General features: G+C 34.9%; 3 protein-coding genes and 1 long non-coding RNA gene across 4 annotated transcripts; 1 reads left to right on the plus strand and 3 right to left on the minus strand.

The window, feature by feature from the left end:
* The first annotated feature begins 129 nt into the window (after nt 1-129).
* Nucleotides 130-2,159, plus strand: LOC105977073 (8-hydroxygeraniol oxidoreductase). The gene is made up of 7 exons (XM_013002334.2): nt 130-292; nt 448-590; nt 692-729; nt 785-1,187; nt 1,291-1,527; nt 1,628-1,786; nt 1,903-2,159. Exons 1-7 carry the CDS (start codon nt 262-264, stop codon nt 2,011-2,013), a joined length of 1,122 nt encoding a protein of 373 aa, XP_012857788.2. The 5' UTR covers nt 130-261; the 3' UTR covers nt 2,014-2,159.
* On the minus strand, nt 2,053-9,052 carry LOC105977069 (transcription factor MYB3R-1-like). The gene is made up of 12 exons (XM_013002329.2): nt 8,759-9,052; nt 7,672-7,841; nt 7,278-7,332; nt 6,650-6,707; nt 6,036-6,130; nt 5,846-5,949; nt 5,489-5,617; nt 3,646-5,341; nt 3,051-3,322; nt 2,851-2,965; nt 2,558-2,764; nt 2,053-2,353 (listed from the first exon to the last, which is right to left on the minus strand). The coding sequence occupies exons 2-12, from the start codon at nt 7,746-7,748 to the stop codon at nt 2,234-2,236; spliced, it is 2,928 nt and encodes a 975-aa protein (XP_012857783.2). The 5' UTR covers nt 7,749-7,841; nt 8,759-9,052; the 3' UTR covers nt 2,053-2,233.
* A 3,307-nt stretch (nt 9,053-12,359) lies between these two features.
* LOC105977075 (uncharacterized) lies at nt 12,360-13,333 on the minus strand. Its single transcript, XR_001174530.2, has 2 exons — nt 13,256-13,333; nt 12,360-13,167 (listed from the first exon to the last, which is right to left on the minus strand). It is a non-coding gene; the product is annotated as an uncharacterized LOC105977075 (long non-coding RNA).
* A 588-nt stretch (nt 13,334-13,921) lies between these two features.
* On the minus strand, nt 13,922-17,444 carry LA1 (La protein 1). The gene is made up of 10 exons (XM_013002331.2): nt 17,038-17,444; nt 16,820-16,898; nt 16,166-16,315; nt 15,935-16,077; nt 15,537-15,685; nt 15,283-15,387; nt 14,799-15,198; nt 14,540-14,687; nt 14,352-14,436; nt 13,922-14,229 (listed from the first exon to the last, which is right to left on the minus strand). Exons 1-10 carry the CDS (start codon nt 17,083-17,085, stop codon nt 14,115-14,117), a joined length of 1,422 nt encoding a protein of 473 aa, XP_012857785.2. The 5' UTR covers nt 17,086-17,444; the 3' UTR covers nt 13,922-14,114.
* Between the last annotated feature and the right edge of the window lie 291 nt (nt 17,445-17,735).

Here is a 17,735-nt window from a genome sequence, read left to right on the forward strand (position 1 = left end):
CATTTACATTCTTCTTTAAACACATTAAAATTATGCCGGCCTACCTACGGCGGAGCTTTTAAGATCATAAAATCGAAACCAAATTTTTTTATTGAAATGAAAAGCGGTGGGTGCACGATTCTGTGACATTAATTGTGACCGAATATTGATTTTCATGCGAGATTAAATGGCTTGATTGGTTACTGCAAGAAAGCCATATTCCTCCTATTCCCCATAAATTAGCTAAGCACAAACTTTCTGCATAGTTAGACAGCAGCCACCATGACTAGCAGAGGAGTCATGACATGCAGAGGTGCATGCATTTTCATCTGATAGTTATTCATTTCATCGCTGCGACTCATAATTACTATATATTTCGCATTATTATGGAAAAAAAAAGAGAGATTCTTGGAGTCAAATTACTACAAGCTCGTAATTATTGTGTGGTATGAATGTTGTTGGTTGCAGCTGCTGTTGTAAGGAAATGTCGGGAGGCGCTTGAAGTGGAAGAGATTGAAGTTGATCCACCTAAATCATCTGAAGTTCGGATTAAGATGCTTTGTGCCAGTATTTGCCACACCGACATCCTTTGTTGGCAAGGCGTCCCCCTTGTACTAAGCACTATGAATACTTTGATTACTAGTGTGAGTTCTTCGTTTAGTTCAAATTTATCAAGATTTTTTAATTTTAGTTTTCCGTTTTTTTTTTCCAGCCTATGTTCCCTCGGATTCCTGGACATGAAGGAGTTGGGTAAATCTCTCTCTCTCTCCGCAAAATAAACATCTACACAAAATAAAAAAAACAGTGTAATCGAGAGCGTGGGCGAAAACGTGACGAATCTGAAGGTAGGAGATACCGTAATGCCACTCTATCTCGGAGAATGTGGAGAATGCTCAAACTGCATTTCGGGAATAACAAATTTGTGCCACAAATACCCCTTCAATTTCAACGGCCTAATGGCCGATGGCACATCAAGAATGTCCGTTAAAGGGGAAAGATTATACCACCATTTCAGCTGCTCAACTTGGTCAGAGTATGCCGTAATAGACGCAAACTATGCAGTGAAAGTTGATCCGAGAATCTCACTTCCCCATGCTAGTTTTCTTTGCTGCGGTTTCACTACAGGCTTTGGATCAACCTTAAGAGTAGTCAATATTCACAAGGGCTCAACTGTTGCTGTCATTGGCCTCGGTGCTGTTGGACTTGGCGTAAGTATGCGTATACACACATACACATACATACATATATAAATATATATATATCAAGATTATATGTAGAGTTTTGAGGTTAAAATAATGAGATACTATGCAGGCTGTAAAGGGAGCTCAGATGCTAGGGGCCTCGAAAATAATAGGAATAGATATAAATGAGAAGAAGCATGACAAGGCAAGATTTTTCGGTATTACGGAATTCATAAATCCAGAAGTTTCTGGTAAATCTGTATCGGAATTGATCAAAGAAGCCACCGGAGAGTTAGGCGTTGACTACTGTTTCGAGTGCACTGGCGTACCAGCACTACTCAACGAAGCCATAGAGGGCTCGAAAGTGGTAACGAATTTCTTCGTCTTTTTTCCTCGATTCCTGATATTTGATATTGACTTTTTTTTCCGACGTTATGTGTAACGGGAGTAACTTTGTTACAAATCAGGGAACTGGAACAGTGGTGTTTATTGGTGCAGGGGTTGAGAAAAGTGGAGAGCTGAATTATATTCCACTCTTGTGTGGTAGAACAGTCAAAGGTTCAATCTATGGTGGTGTAAGAACTCACACAGATCTTCCTTCAATTGTTGACAAATGTGTTAACAAGGTACACTTTTAATTAATTCCATATATTTTCCAAATTGTAATTTTTTTTATTCAAGATTTTCAAGAAAAAATAAAAAATTTATTATTTATTTTTTCTTCATATATATATATGAGCAGGAAATTGATCTTGATCAGCTGATAACTCATGAGATTTCACTTGCTGAGATTAACAAGGGGTTTCAGTACATGAAGGATCCCAACTGTATTAAGGTTGTCATCAAGTTTTAACCCGAATTCTGATTGGTCAGCAATAATTATGTACTTGAATTAAAATGAATAAATAAATCAATCTATATATATAATAAATTTCATAGTCATTGATCAACAAATAATGAAAATAGTATTTGATATAATAAATCACCCTTTTTACAGAAGAGTATGTATAATAGATAAAATGACGAAGATTTGTATTAGTATAAACTACAGTACGCCTTAACCGCAGTACCTTCTATCTGAAACCCTTCAGCAGATAAGAAGACGGACTTGCGAAACTAATGCCGCTTGAGAACTTTCCAGTTTCCTTTGCTGGTGTTACACATTCGCTAAAATCGAGGGTGCGCCTCTCTGCCTGCAAAATGGATTATCCCAAGTTCATCATTAGTTGTACTTCCATTTCTTAACCGTAGCACTTTCTATATTAAAAAAACAACTTACAAAAAGTAGAACAGATCCACATTATGAACAGAGTTTATGTGACACTAAAGTAATCAAGACTGAAAATTTAGATTTATAAAGTAGGCCAGTTTGTTGTAATAATTCATGACAAGCATACCATGGAAATTGAAGCCGAAAGAGGATCATGTTCTGTCTGAGAGTTTGGATTGATGGAGCATTTGATTTTAGATAATGCTTCTGGAGTTTCATCTCCCAAAACAACCTGAGCATCCGCAAATGCACCGGCAGTTTGTTCTCCTAATTGTTTCATTAAACCAATGGCATCGTAGCTTTGGTTCCCTGGGCTTAAAAAGTAGCCAATATCCTACAAGACACAAAATATGGGTTAAGAACAGAAGGAAAAGACAATGAATTGAAAGAGAATGGACTGATTAATAGGACTTTCTCAACCTCAATTGATATATCTGTGTCGACTCTTGGGCCTGGCACAAAATTGTTCATGAACCAGGGTGATTTCCATGGTGAAGGAGATTCTGTTCTCCTCTTAAACGGTGTCTCAAGGTATCTGGGGGAAAAAAAGAGAGAGATTGAGAGAGAGTTATAACCAAAGAAACTTAAAAAAGCTAAGTATGAAGCTGCATTCGTCTTACATGCTATTGTTTTCAAAGGCTATGCCTTTACCAGAACTTTCAGCTTTCTTCCCTGAAGGACTCGAGGATTGCAGGCCATCCTTGGTACAGAATCGAGGAGAGCAATGACTAGAAAAACGTGAAGTCTCCGCCGAAGATAAAAATGCTCCGTGTTTTGATAGAGCATCAAGTTTTCTGGCGTATCTATCACCCTTAATTCCAAAGCGGTCAGGAGAAAAGAATAATACATCATTCATATCATGTTCGACAAGTATCCCAGAAAATTCTTTTGCCTGTCAGAGAAGAACAATAGCACCAGATTAGACTACAGAAACTTCACAATCTCAGAAAATGAAGCCAAGTGACATAAGCAAAAGAATTATTAATGTATAGGAACTCGTGATAAGAAATGGAAAATATAAATCTAGAAATGCTAACGGAGAGTTCTTATTTTTCAGATGAATTGTTAAGGTAACAGATAAAAGAAAAGCACAAGGTTCATAAAGTAGCAAATTTTCAGCTTTTTCTTGGTTATTTGATTGCACATATCATCTTCGGTTCTTATTCCCACTATTGCCTTTAATCCAAGTAAAGAAGGAAATGAGAAAGTACATACCGTATTGGTTGCATCTTTAGCCACAGATTCGGGTTTGACTTCTGCCACGGCAGTTTTTTCTGTTAAATTTTCTGAATTCTCGCAGATATTAGATTCTTTCTGTGATATTCTGCTTTCTGAAAGGAGAATGCGTTCATTGCCCTCATTCTTTGCTTGTTCACAAGGAGGGGCCACATTTTCTTTTTCTGCAGAAGGTGCTTCAAAGTTTCCTTCTCCTTTCTCGTCCATACATTCATTGAACATAACCTCTAACCTGGACAAATCGTTGGTCAGGTTAGCTAATGACTCTGTCTTAAAACTACCTTCAAACTTCTTTTCAACCCTCTTATCTGATAAAGGAGACATCAAATCACGGTGCCTTTTCTTCAGTATAGATGGTGTGCCTGTAAAACTTTTGGCAGCACTTTTTAGTACAGCTACAGGGCTATTATCTCTAGATGGTAAATCCCATAGTTTATATGGATTCATGGAAGATATCATCAGTTGGCGGATGCCAAGTGGGCTGTACTCTTGATGCACATCACCACCAGGTTGTATTAGATCACAACTAAAAAACGGTACATCTAAGCTCGGGAAACGAGGAGGCTCATAGAATAAAGCTCCGGAGTCCTTCTGTTCATCTGATTCCACTGGATCTTTGTCCCCCGAAGAACAACATTGAGCATCACTAACTGGTCCCAAAACAAAATCATTAGCTGGAACTAGTCTTGGCGACCTCGTTGCCTCGATGGACTTGTCCTCGCAAGGAGAGCAATCAGATTCAACATAGACAAAGCAGTCATTCATACGCTGTGACATGGAGTCCTGCTCAGTAGTCCCATGTGCAGAATAGTTAAACTGGTCTGGATTCATGCTGAATATCTGTGAACCATCGGGGGGAAGTTGCGAAGAAATTGGGCAAGGTTGAGCGAATGAAGTTCCCGGCATATCAGAAGGCACAAAAGGCATCTGATAATTTGAAAAGTCGTGAAATGAACCTGTTGGTCCATCAATGTCGCTAGTAACATTTTCACAGGGGAATCCATCACGGCCATCCTCAGGATATACTGTATTACCGTCCGCATGAGCTATTTGATTAGAGATATCAGATCCCACAACCATGTTTCCCATGGAAGTAGAAGCACCTAGTTCCATGTAAGTCTCTGTCGGAAAGGGTACATTATCATGGTTATCCCTGCCAGTTAAAGATGGCATGAATAGTCCAGATGATTCTCGGCCGAGATCCAGCATAGAATTTGTGTTTTGTTGCCAATCTTTCCCCACAAAGGCCCCCCAATCTAGAATTAAATCATTTTCAAGAAACTTGTCCCCTAGTTCACAAGGTAAATCTGGTACAGCATATGTGACTTCTTGAGATGCTCGATAATAATCTTCAGAAGACGGGATTAAACATGATTCTTCAGTTCGTTTGTAATCTCGTCTGGGCTGTTTACTTCGGTTAGTTGCATCGTTTGTAGATTGGGATATACCGGCAACATTTGAACATTGACTGCACTCAGAAGCTTCCTCAATTTCTGCTCTATCTCTATCATCTTCACTGCTTTGTTGTGCTTTTGAAGTAGAAGATGCTGCCGAGTGATTTGAATGGATAACTAGGGGTAGACCTTGAAATTGTGAAAGTAACCCTGAAGCCAAATACATGTCCAATTTCTTCTTGACAGAAGAATTCCAATGATTTTTTATTGCATTGTCGGTTCTGATGGCATACATGTGTAATGGAAATCGAAATGAGTAAAAAAACAGGTCAAGATATAACATGGTACATTGACGATAGACATGTGAAAGTTCATAGGTTTTTGCATTTTGAATTGCTACTTCATGTAACTAGTATGTGTTACCATACCTCCCAGGCAAGTACTTCGTTAACTCTGCCCACTTGTTTCCATGAATTTGATGAGCACGAATCAAAGCCAATTCCTCATCTTGTGTCCAAGCTTCCTTGTTTATGCCAGGATTAAGATGATTGTACCACCTGCAAAATAATCGTAGACACGCCTAAAGCATACTACATGCAGAAAGTCAAGAAATGAAATTTTCTATACCAGGACGAGATGAAATCCAGACCTTCAAGGCCAACAAATAATCTACTATCCAAAAATGTCTAATTTGCAATTAATTGCTGAAAAAGACAATAACCTTAAATACTAATATATATGAACATCGAAGGAAGAACAATAGATCAAAAGTTCTGCAAGCATACCTTTCCCGACATTGCTTTCCGATACGTCCATGAAGATGTTGTGCAATGGTAGACCACTTTTTTGGCCCATATGTTTTCACCAATTCAATTATCATTTCATCTTCCTGATTGATAGAAAAGGATTAACTACAGTAAAAACTTATCATTAATGGAAACAAAATCTAGAAAAAAAAAAGAGAAGTTGTCGAACCTCTTTTGACCATGGGCCTTTAACAAGCTCTGGATTAAGAACCTTCTGCCACCTGTGTAAGCACTGTACATCTGTTCGGTCTTTGAAACACTCCGCTATATAAAGCATTACATACCATAGAAATTCAAAGGCACTTAAAGAGTTAAAGTTTGAGCTATTGATTGTCAATACGGACGCAAGAAAGAGTAGTAACTCTGCAGTCGAGTTTATTGCAATTAAAAAGTACAAAATATGAATGAATTACTCATTAAATGCCATAGTAATCAAATGAAAGACATTTATGCAGCATCAACTATGTACAAAGGTTGAGAAAAAAGGAATAAGCAGAAAGCTTCAGTTACCCAATTTATTTAGCCAGAAATTGTCCGCAAATATGTTTTCCTGCCATGCTCAGTGCAAATATAAGCAAAGCAAATAAGAATATTGAAATCATATTGGATTCTCCAGCCTCAAAAGTTGCTGGTCTCATGGAAATCCTATCAAATTTCTCTGTACGGAAGGGTTCCATGACTTAACCAGCCTTTTAGAAACAGTTAAAGAAAAACTAGAGAATACTCATACATCTAGTTTAACAAATAATAAATGAGAATTTTTTTTGATTTCCGTATTTCTACCTATCTTTTTCCAGTTTTTCCCATTGAAGCGTTGAACAGCCATTCGTAATATCTCATCCTGTCAGCAAAATAGAAAAACATATCAATTAGATTCACATATTAAAATCCATTCACACAGACACATGATTATTTAATCTTGCCTACAAAATCTATATGTGAAGTAAAACTTAAAGATAGGGCCACACCTTCAATACAATATAGTAATTCAATTTCAGTTATCTATACCACCACCAGCTTAACAATCAGTAATATAAAGACAGTTCTTATAACAGATTTCTGGTGGTTGAGCATTGACGGACGATTGGGTAAGCACAAAAAAAATTGTCTGCTTGTTTACTAGGAGGGACTTTTAGATCATTAAAGAACTCAACAATAATTATGAAAAATGAATGCAGAAGGTAAACTATCACATAAAAAAAAGTAAACTATCACATATCATGTGTTTCTTTAACACCCATTGCTCTTAAACATGTCAATGCATCAGACCATGCAAGTTCTAGAAGTAAATATGCACACTTAGTAGTGCATCTGGTGTTCCCTCGGAAGAGAAAAATAAAATTAGGAGAAGAAAGAAAGGTGCAGATATATAGGACAAAAAATTGCAATTGCAGAAAAGGTTCCAACTAACCTCCTCTGCAGTCCACTGTCCCTTTGTGGAACGCCTCGTGGGGCCACTTGTCCTCCTGCAGAAGATGTACTAATCCCATCAATTACATACTACTTTTTCTGCATTGTTTTTATTTAAAGCGAGGGCGATGGGACACTCTATTCCCTATCTAACAAAATCAACTATTTCAAAAAAATTGTGAAGCCAATGCTCACATTTTTCCAAATTATATAACTTTCCCTACTAATGTAACCAGCTCTAAAATGCTACCCTTTTTTTTATCTGAAGGACCCACAGGCCTTTTTACCTCAGAGAAATCATCGAGATTTCATATGATAAAGCAGAAAATAGATAAATAAAGTAACAAGAGTAGGTTAATATAAATAATCAGTAAATACGTGCTTCAAAAAATTACCCATGTGAAGGCCGAGCCCTATGTACACCATCTCCAGCGCCATCTGCAAACGTGTTTCTGATCCTATCACTTTCCATATCTACTTGAAAAACAGGCAAATCTGCATATGCCAATTCCCACACGTTGGCAATTTTCTCCTGAATGTCTTCTCCAAATCATTATATGCTGCCCTAAGAATGTTGAAATGAGACAAATGGAAAGTCAGGATATCTACAAGCATAATCCGGATATGCAAACAAATATAAGCATTAGTAAGCAATCAGAAGATACCTAATTACGCATCTTATCAAGAAAAACAAAGTTAGTAAGTTAATAAATATTTTTTAAAAAAAAGGGCGTGAGATTCTCTGCGTTAGGTATCCACTGAATGTATTATATCTCAAGATACTACTATTCTTCGGTGATAGAGTTGTTCGAAGCAACTTAAATATTTTTGTTGCCTCTTGGAATTTGAATTTTCAAAACAACCTAATGACAGCTGAGATTCGTGAACCATTAGCAGTCGAATAAAAAGCTATGTTTTTTTTTAAATACTACCAGCAAAATTCTCTATTGTCAGAATGATAATCATGTCCCTGATTAAATTGAAACTCGCAAAAGAAAAAAAGGTCAAATGATTTTCAAATAAATAAATCTCCAGGGAGGATGAACCTATAACCAAAGTTTGCCATTTCATGCCCAAAGTTTTCACTTAATTGAGGAGGGGTACAATAATGCCCTTAACATAACTCTTTGACGCTGTACTAATTTAAATTAAAAAAAAAACTAAAAATCTTAACACAAAACACTGTCAAATTGGGCTACAAAAATTGCTGGTGACCGCTACTGCACTAGGATAATTAAATTTCTGATCAATTTAGCAATTAGCAGGGTTAAAAATTCAAAATTTAATGGTTCAGAATACTCTCAATTAACAAAAGGCTAAACTTTTCAGGAAGATGCATCCCCATTTCCCAAATTAAAAGAAGCTCCCCCTAGTTAGGGCTCCGATCGTGAAATTCACGCGTCTCCCAACACCCAGCACAAGAAAGTATAAAACAAAATCGACAATTCCAGTAGCATACTTCATAGAAATTGATTCACTTACCGAACTCAGCTTGACGAATTTCAATCCAACAAATGCAACACTCAAATCCCACCCGATCAATTCAACGCTCATTTGCAGATCCTAATGCAATTTATTTCCTCTCTGTATGCTATATTTCACACGAACAAAAATTTAACGATCTGCAAAATGCGAATGTGTGTTTTTTGAGTGAGAATTAGTGTGTGTTTTAAGAGAGAGTGAGAGTAAAAATAGAAACGGTAATAGAAATTCAAAATAAAAGAGAGGGCGGAGGAGAAAGTTTCAAACCGTGACGTTAAAAGTCGAACGGCTCCTTTGGTTTGAACGGCTGAGATGGTGCCACGAGTGACCATCTGCTTTAAGTGGTTGCCGTCTTTTTCAAATGTTTAATGGCAACGGTATTATTTTTTTTTTTTCTCCTTGTTATTGCATTTACAATTAAATTGTAATTTATATTCACAAAATAGAGATGTAATCAAATGTTTTTTTTCTTTTTCCCTTTCAAATGATACAAAATTGTATTTATTTTTCTTTTTATCTTTTTTTCCAAATTGACAAATATTTCCTTTATTTTGGGGTTTTAACTCGTAAATCTGTTTGCCTAGTTTCATATACGATAAAGTAAAGAAATATCGCGAGCATCTAGTATCTTTTTTCGATGTTGTCTTTGTTCACATACGAGCTTTACTTAACAACAACATGATCCCTAGTGGTAGACTCTCGATAAAGAGTCGTCAAAAATATTTTTTTTCGTTGGGTCATTTTTAATTATCTTGCATATTATTTTTGAAAAATTTGAATTATGTACGAAATGAAAAATACCCACAAAATTAGTCAACAAGTATTTGTTATAAGGTCAAATGGCAAAAAGGCCCATCACATGGGACATAAATACATTTTGGTCCACAAAAAAACAGTCTCTCAATTAAGCTCATCCCCATGTCTTTAGTCTAAAATACCCTCAATAATATAATTCTTATCAATTCCACCCATTATGCTCTAACTTCCTTAATATAACACATTGACCCCAGATTTTAACAAATATATCACATTAATCCCCAAAACTTTTTTTTTCAGAAAATAATTTTTTTTCTGAAATATTTTTTTTCCGGCCAGATTCCGACGCTGACCGCCGGAGACCGCCGGTCTCCGGCGTTGACTTTTTTTTTTTTTTTGATTTTTTTTTTCTTAGAAGAAAAAAATATTTTAATTAATATTACTGTTTTAGCTACTAAATTACTGTCTCAGACAGTAATACTACTGTTTGGGACAGTAATATTATGAATATTATTTTTCCGAACAGTAATATTATGAATATTATTTTTCCGAACAGTAATATTATTAATATTATTGTCTAAGACAGTTAAATTATTGTTGAAGACAGTAATTTAGCATCTAAGGCAGTACTATTAATTAAAATATTTTTTTTAAGAAAAAAAATAAGAAAAAGTCAATTAACAGTTAAATTACTGTCTCCGACAGTTAAATAACTGCTGGAGACAGTAATTTAGCAAACGAATACAGTAATATTAATTAAAAAAAAAATTTAAGAATAAAAAAGTCAATTAACAGTTAAATCATTGTCTCCAACAATTAAATAACTGCTGGAGACAGTAATTTAGCAACGAATACAGTAATATTAATTAAAATATTTTTGAAGAAAAAAAAAAGTCAATTAACAGCTAAATTACTGTCTCCGTGCCGGAGACAGTAATTTAGCAGCCAAGACAGTAATATTAATTAACAAAAAAATTTAAGAAAAAACAAAATTATAAATAAAAAAAACAGTCAATGCCGGAATCTGGCCGGAAAAAAAACATTTCAGAAAAAAAAAATTCTGAAAAAAAAAATTGGGGGGTTAATGTGATATATTTGTTTAAATTCGGGATCAATGTGTAATATTAAGGAAGTTAGAGCATAATGGGTGGAATTGATAAGAATTAGGATTAAAATTGGGGTCAAAATTGAAATTAGGGTTAAAATTGGTTAATTGATAAAATTGGGCTAAATTGTGGTGTAAATCATGAAATTGGAGTTGAATTGGGTTTCAATGAATTGGGGGTAATTTTGGTATATATAAAAGGATTTTCCTTATTTGCAAATAAGTTTGAATGAAGTGGATTTATTTGAAAGACAAAAAAATTGGATGTCCCTCTTTTAATTAAATGCCCTTGTCATGGACCTATTTGTCATTACCCCTTGTTATAAGGGTAAATTACAGCCATGGACCTATTTGTCATTACCCCTTGTTATAAGGGTAAATTACAGCCACACCTCTGAGGTATGTTTAAAGTTAATGTTCATGTAGTATCGATAATTACACTCACCCTCTTGAACCGTTATCTTCACCACTAGCTAAAAGTAATAGTTCATTAGAACTCTATCGGAATAATGTATCCAATGCATATCCCGTTAGAGTTTTTAACTACGTTTTAGGAGATAAGTGTAATTATCGATATTATAGGAACCTTAAAGTTATTTAAGCATATCTCAAGGGTGGGGTAAAATTCAAAATCATCCCTGAGGTTTGCACTCAACTTCAAATTCATCCCTGGGGTTCTATGGAACTTCAATTTCATCCTCCAAATCTTTTTAGCCGCCAAATGTGAAGGAAATTTTCAGAAATCCCCAAACTGCCCTTTATCCCTTAAACTAACTATTTGGCTCCATCTTCTCAAAAGAAAAAAAATATTTATTATTTTTCTCTTCAAAGATTATTTATGATTTGAATTTTTTAACATGAACTCTTATTGAAATTAAATATTTTTTTTTTCATTATATAAATTTGATCACTACACTTTATCATTCTACTATTAAAATAAATGGTAAAACAAGGTTTTAACGAGGCCTCTTTCTATTTAAAAAAAAATCTGGTTCATCTTCAAATTATACACATTCAACCGGTTCATCTTACATAGTTCACATAAATTGCATAATCAATAACATAACTAAAGGAGTTTCAATAATCATTTTTTAATATTTATGTTTCATATACTATTTTGATTAGTGTTAATAAATATTTATTATTTATGGTATTTTGTGTGGCAATCTTTAAAAAAGACTGCCCCAAACCCCATAAATATTTAGTTCATCATTTTAAATCTCAGCCCGAAATAAATAATTCATGATTCCGTATTTGGGTGAGTGCATAATATTTTATGTTTGTGTTCACATTTATAAAAACTAAAATTTGCTCCAACTATTTTTTCCAGCAACTAGTTTTTCAAACAATTATATTTTTCCACCAAAGTTCACTATTTGTTGGGGGCAGTCTTGGTATTTCTTGCTTTTCCTTCAAATTTGGTGGTTAAATGAGGGTGCAAAGGATGAAATTGACGCTGAATAGAACCTCAGGGATGAATTTGAAGTTGAGAGCAAACCTCAGGGATGATTTTGAATTTTACCCCTCAAGGGTGTGAGTGTAATTTACCCTTGTTATAATTGGGCCTTGCCGAATTGGACCATTTTCCAAGTATCCATTTATTTAAGCCCCTTTTAACATTGTGAAAAGATTACATATACATGTTAATATAATAGATAAAAAAACAAAATAGATTATCCATACATTTAACAAATACAATCACTGCACAAAATAAATATTTAAACTAAATCAATTCATGCATTTCTAGAACATAATTATATTTTTTATTCAAAACTAAATCAATTCATACATTTATTAAAACATAATGAAGAGCACTACACATCAAGCAATACACATCCCAGAAAAAAAAACTCAAACTCTATAGTCATCCAAATGTCTTATTTTTTACTAAAAAATCGCTATTTATAGTTCAAACTTAAACCCCCTCCTTAGGAAAAAACCTCTCCTTAGCAATAGAAATTAATTTGTTCAAAATCATTTTTGTTGAAGTGATATACGAACACAAATGAGCTCATCGGATTAAGATCGGGCACGCCCAAACCGAGCATGTGTAACAACTTCTGAAACCGTACTCATGCGTCATCTCGTCCTCATGCGGATCCATATGTGCATCCACCTCCGCCTCTATCGCCGCAGGTGCTCGCGTAATCTTTCGATTGTGTGTTTTGCCCTCTCGTTGTGCAGTAGTCTCCTCGGCCGGATTCGTAGGAGCCCCTATCCTTTTTCCTGCAATATCCATTGAGTATTCTTAATCGAACATTCAATGTCTTGCAATACCCGTTGATTAACATTCTTAAGGGTCCCAGCGTCTTCTTGCAATATCCGTTGATTATCTTACATAAAGCATCAACGTATTTATGTAAGACATCCGGGAATATTGCAAATGTTATCATCGATCATTTTATCGATGCCTCTCGACACATTTATACAAAGAAACAGCGGTCGAAGCCGAATTCACAGCAACACGGACATCCTTAAGCCTTGAAATCTTGATAAAAAACATGTAATCGGAGAAACATATCATACGCATGATTCAAAACGTAGATTCCTGAAAAATGTTAAAAGATAATTAATGAAACCACAATACAAAAGTAATTACGATTGCAATTAGAAAAAAAAAATGATTCGATTTGTACCTGCTGAGGAAACCCTAATTTTGTTGGAGGAGAAAGAGATAAAGCTGTGTTTATATATGTGAAAGAATGGCCTTTTTTAGGGTTTACATTTTGTGTGGAGAGCGCCGCCAACACCTAAATCTTAGCTAGAAAGTGGCTAAATTTTGTTTCTGGAAGTGTCTAATTAAAGTGACGTGGCAGGATGCTGACCTAATAAAGTTACACGTGGCAGGATGCTGACGTAATAAATTTACTGCTATTTTAACTGCACACAAGTTATTCAATTTTCATTTTTTTTACTGTGCCTCGTTAATCATTTTTCTAATCTCCACATTAATCATATTATATTATAATTCAGTGGTTTTAAATAAATATACAGCCTCCTATTTAATTTTGAAAAAATATTATTCACGATTATTCCAATCGATATGTAAAGAAATTAATCTATGATTCACTCATAGCAATGATTGACATCTATTTTAATAACACCAGTAAAAAAAATATATGTTATTTTAATACAAAAATAACAATCCAAGAACAAAAAAATAATAAAGCAAAAACATTATAATTTGCTCTATACTTCATCATCAATCTATTCTCTCTAACAAAAATGCTTAGTAAAGAAACAAAATCCAAATTTTCCAGAAACATGCAATGGTTAATCTAGCTCAAGAACAAAACATAATATAATAAATTAGGCCCGGAAATAGATAAAAATAAATAGCAGTTTTAACAAGTCTTGCGTATCGTACACCAGATGATAGTTTAAATAGAAAAAAAAAAAAAGAAAAAGGAAAAAAAAAGGAAGAGCACAAAATTGATTCGACGCGATAAAAATAGGAAGGCGGACGATGGTGCGATGGTGGATATCGGAGTTCATCTATGTTGCCCCAACTTTCTGAACTTTATTAGGGCGATTTCCAGATTCATTATCTCTCGAACGAGAATGCTTCCCACCAAAATGCCTACCACCACCTCTGTTGTGCCTTCCTCCCCTGTAAAACATATCAAGAGCCATCTACTAAGCAGGCGTTTGTGGACCCCCGTCTTTTTGGAATTTTAAAAAGTGAATAAATGATCCCGAAATACAGAAGTTATTACTAAAGAGAAATTGTACCTTCCACGGTTGTTGTTTCTGAAATTGTCACGGTGCTTGTCCTGGCTATTACGAAGTAAGTTCCAGTATTCCTTCTCAGCCTCACCTGAGAATTCGAATATTAAAGTGATTGTTAAGATAAGAAATTCAGATACGAACTTGAGCAAGAAGTATTGTAAGAGAAAAAACAAAAAAGACAAGTCACAAACCGATAACAGGATCAAGAGTAGCAGTGAAATTCTTCACAGTCAGACCACCCTCCTCGGTAAGAACAGCAGCAGCACGAGCTTTCTGGGCAGCTTCAGCATCTTCAAACCTTATATATCCAGATTCCGATCCAATCTTGAAATCAATGAACTACACACAATGTAAAATAATATCCACAATCAGTGACAAATAATATGTATCTACTAATACACTCTCCTCTTTGGGGCTAGACAGCAAAACGCAAGATAGATTATGTAATACCTTAACAGGGCCAAACTTTTGGAATATACTTTTCAGGTCCTCTCTTAAAACAACATCCTTGTTGTTCCTGTAAACCTCAATGGTTGTTTTTTCTTCACAAGATTCTTGGTTTTCCTTCTCAGTTGTTACGTCTGAAGATTCCTTAGCATCCTCGGATTCCTCCGCTTTGGTCACTGCAACAGCTTTATCTGCTTCTTCTTCGTGATTTTTCGCATCTTCGACACTTTTCAGAACCTCGGATTCTGTCTTTTCAGCTTCAACTTGTACTTTATCTTGTTCTCCGTCTACCATAGAGACGTCTGCATTAGCACTCACTGGCCCATGACTGCCATTTTGTTCGGCCGAAACTTCAGCAGAGATCTTCTTCAATTTAAATGCAACAATTAAGCCTTTGGGATATCTGCAACAAACATAGCTGTCAGATTAAAACTATAATAAAGTAATATAAGGATAACTAGTACAATTTATTTTGTATAACACCCACTGAGGTTCAGCATTGGCCGCCTTCTCTTTGCGGTTTGAAACTGCTTGGGGACGAGTCTTCACAACTTCCTCTTCTTGCTTAGCTCTTTCTTCATCAAACTCCTTCCTGGATAAAGGGGGTAAAAATAAAAGCATAAATAAGGAGTTCCGAAGAAGTAACTAATAAAGCACTTAAATAATATCAAAGAAATAACTAATACAGCATATTTTCCAATATGCATGAGGTGATGTGACTTATTTAACATCGATACTTACTTTGGTTTCAGTTCTAACTCAGCACCTGAATAACTTATGGATTGCTTCAAAACGTTTGCAGCATCCTCCTCACTGGAAAACTCAACCAGGGCTGTGCCGCAGAACAACCTAGTGTCAGCAACATGTCGAGGTAGCCTCACGCTATTAACCTAACATAGAAAATAGAAGTTAATTTAAGTCAAAAAAGATTGAACGAATTTTTTAAACAGAGCTGTAGGGCTATAATAATAATTTCAAGCTGCAACTAAAGATTTTCAAAATTATTTAACAAATGAAATGCTCAACTGTCGAAGCTACTACAGATATATTAGGCAACTGATATTTTCGGTAAAGTACTGCACTCTGAATTTCAGATAAGAAAATACAAATGATGATGAATCAGTCACATATATATATACCTTAGCGAACTGGCCAAAAAAGGTTTCGACATCTTCAAGCTTGACATCATATTCCAGGGGCGACGCAGCAATTGTTCTCTCATCTGATTGCTTAATGGCCTCTTCAGTTTTTGGAAGCTCAGTAACTCTACCAATGCTCTTCCCTTTACGAAGAGGGAAAAAAGAAGGCAAACTTTAATATACAAAATCATTAGATCAAAACATACCATCCTCAAATCTTTAAAAACTCACCATCTTCAGAAATCCTAAGAAACGTAGAGGTCTTTAGAGTTTCAGCCACAGATGAAACGGTGTCCTCTGATACATCTTCTGGTTTCACATCTCCCAGGCTCAAGTGACCTCTCATCCGAGAAAATGAACAAATCAACGCCAAACTAACCACTAGAGTCTAGTTAAGGAAGCAAACTTTCAACAGGCGTATATATGATTTTTCATACCTACAAAAGGTTATTTAATCCTAAACTTTCAAAAGGTCATTATAGTTTACACACAAAAATAAAAAAACAAAGTGTGCCAGACTAATTTTAATCGAATGAACCGCATTCCTTTTCTAAAACTTAGACCAACTAGTAATGCAAAGCTGCTTAAACCAATATCAAAGCTCAACAACATTTCCTATTTAATGTAAACGGGATTTCCGAATGAGAAAAAAAGGGCTTCACAAACATAAGCTTGGTTGTACAATGTTGTTATCAAAACCAAAAAATTCAATGAATGGACATGCTACTAGCACAATTCAATAGCAGAAACCGCACTTGAATTTCAGACTTCATTAGGCAAACAAAGCAACAGAAAAAATCACAATAAAATTATGATTTAAAAAATCACCAAACGCATGATTTAGCAGCACAAATGAAAAAAAAAAAAACAAAAAAAAAAGGATACTCCCATCATCACTTTCGCTGATGGTTTTCTTCAGAAAATTATCTCTGGGAAGATTACTGTCACTGAAGTAGAACTCCACCTAAAACAGAATATATCCGATACAAAAACATTAAATAAAAGAGGGAAAGAAAAAAAAACTCAAATCCTTTCACCTTCACCAAAATAAACGATGAAAATAATCGAAAAACAAAAAAAAAAAAAAAAAAAAAACGTGTTACCTGGCGAATGACTTTCTTTGCAGTTTCTTCATCCAAAGAAGGAGCCATCGACGCACGATTAAGTTTAGAGAGAGAAAGCAGCAGCGTGCGTGGTCGAGTGTATGAAATATTTCAGTGACAGAGAGCAAAGAGCGGTTTAGGGTTTTAGAATTTGGGGCGGGGGGTGAATGCTGTTTTTAAAGGATTTTTTTTTTTCTAGTATTTCCAGAGAGAAAAAGACCAAATAACCACTGCCGTTGGTCAATCGTCAACAAAGCTGTATTATATTATATTATTATTATTATTTATTTATTATTTACTATTATTTTATTTTATTTTATTTTAGGAGACGGAAGTGTATTATTCAATTCCACATAATCCTTACTCAAAAAAAAAAATTAAAAAAATCCACATAATCCAATCCGTTCAAATAAAACAACAGAAATTCAATATTCATAAATAAATAAATAAACAAAATGTCACATGATTGGAATATTATTTGTTCAACTCCCCCTAAAATTATGCTTAGTGATTTAGTGCTTCCTCCAAGTTGGGATTAAATTTGAAAATGAAACTTAAACCACATACAATGTGGTTAGGAGTTAGGCACGACTCAAGCCCACTACCTAATGTGCAATGCTGCTTTATATTTGATTTTTTATTACTATTTTAAATCCTAATTACTGCTAATATATTTTTTTAATAATGCAAATTATTGT

The sequence above is a fragment of the Erythranthe guttata genome, chromosome 1 (genome assembly GCF_056151865.1).
Source record: "Erythranthe guttata isolate IM_541 chromosome 1, IM_541, whole genome shotgun sequence".
NCBI classification, from domain to species: domain Eukaryota; kingdom Viridiplantae; phylum Streptophyta; class Magnoliopsida; order Lamiales; family Phrymaceae; genus Erythranthe; species Erythranthe guttata.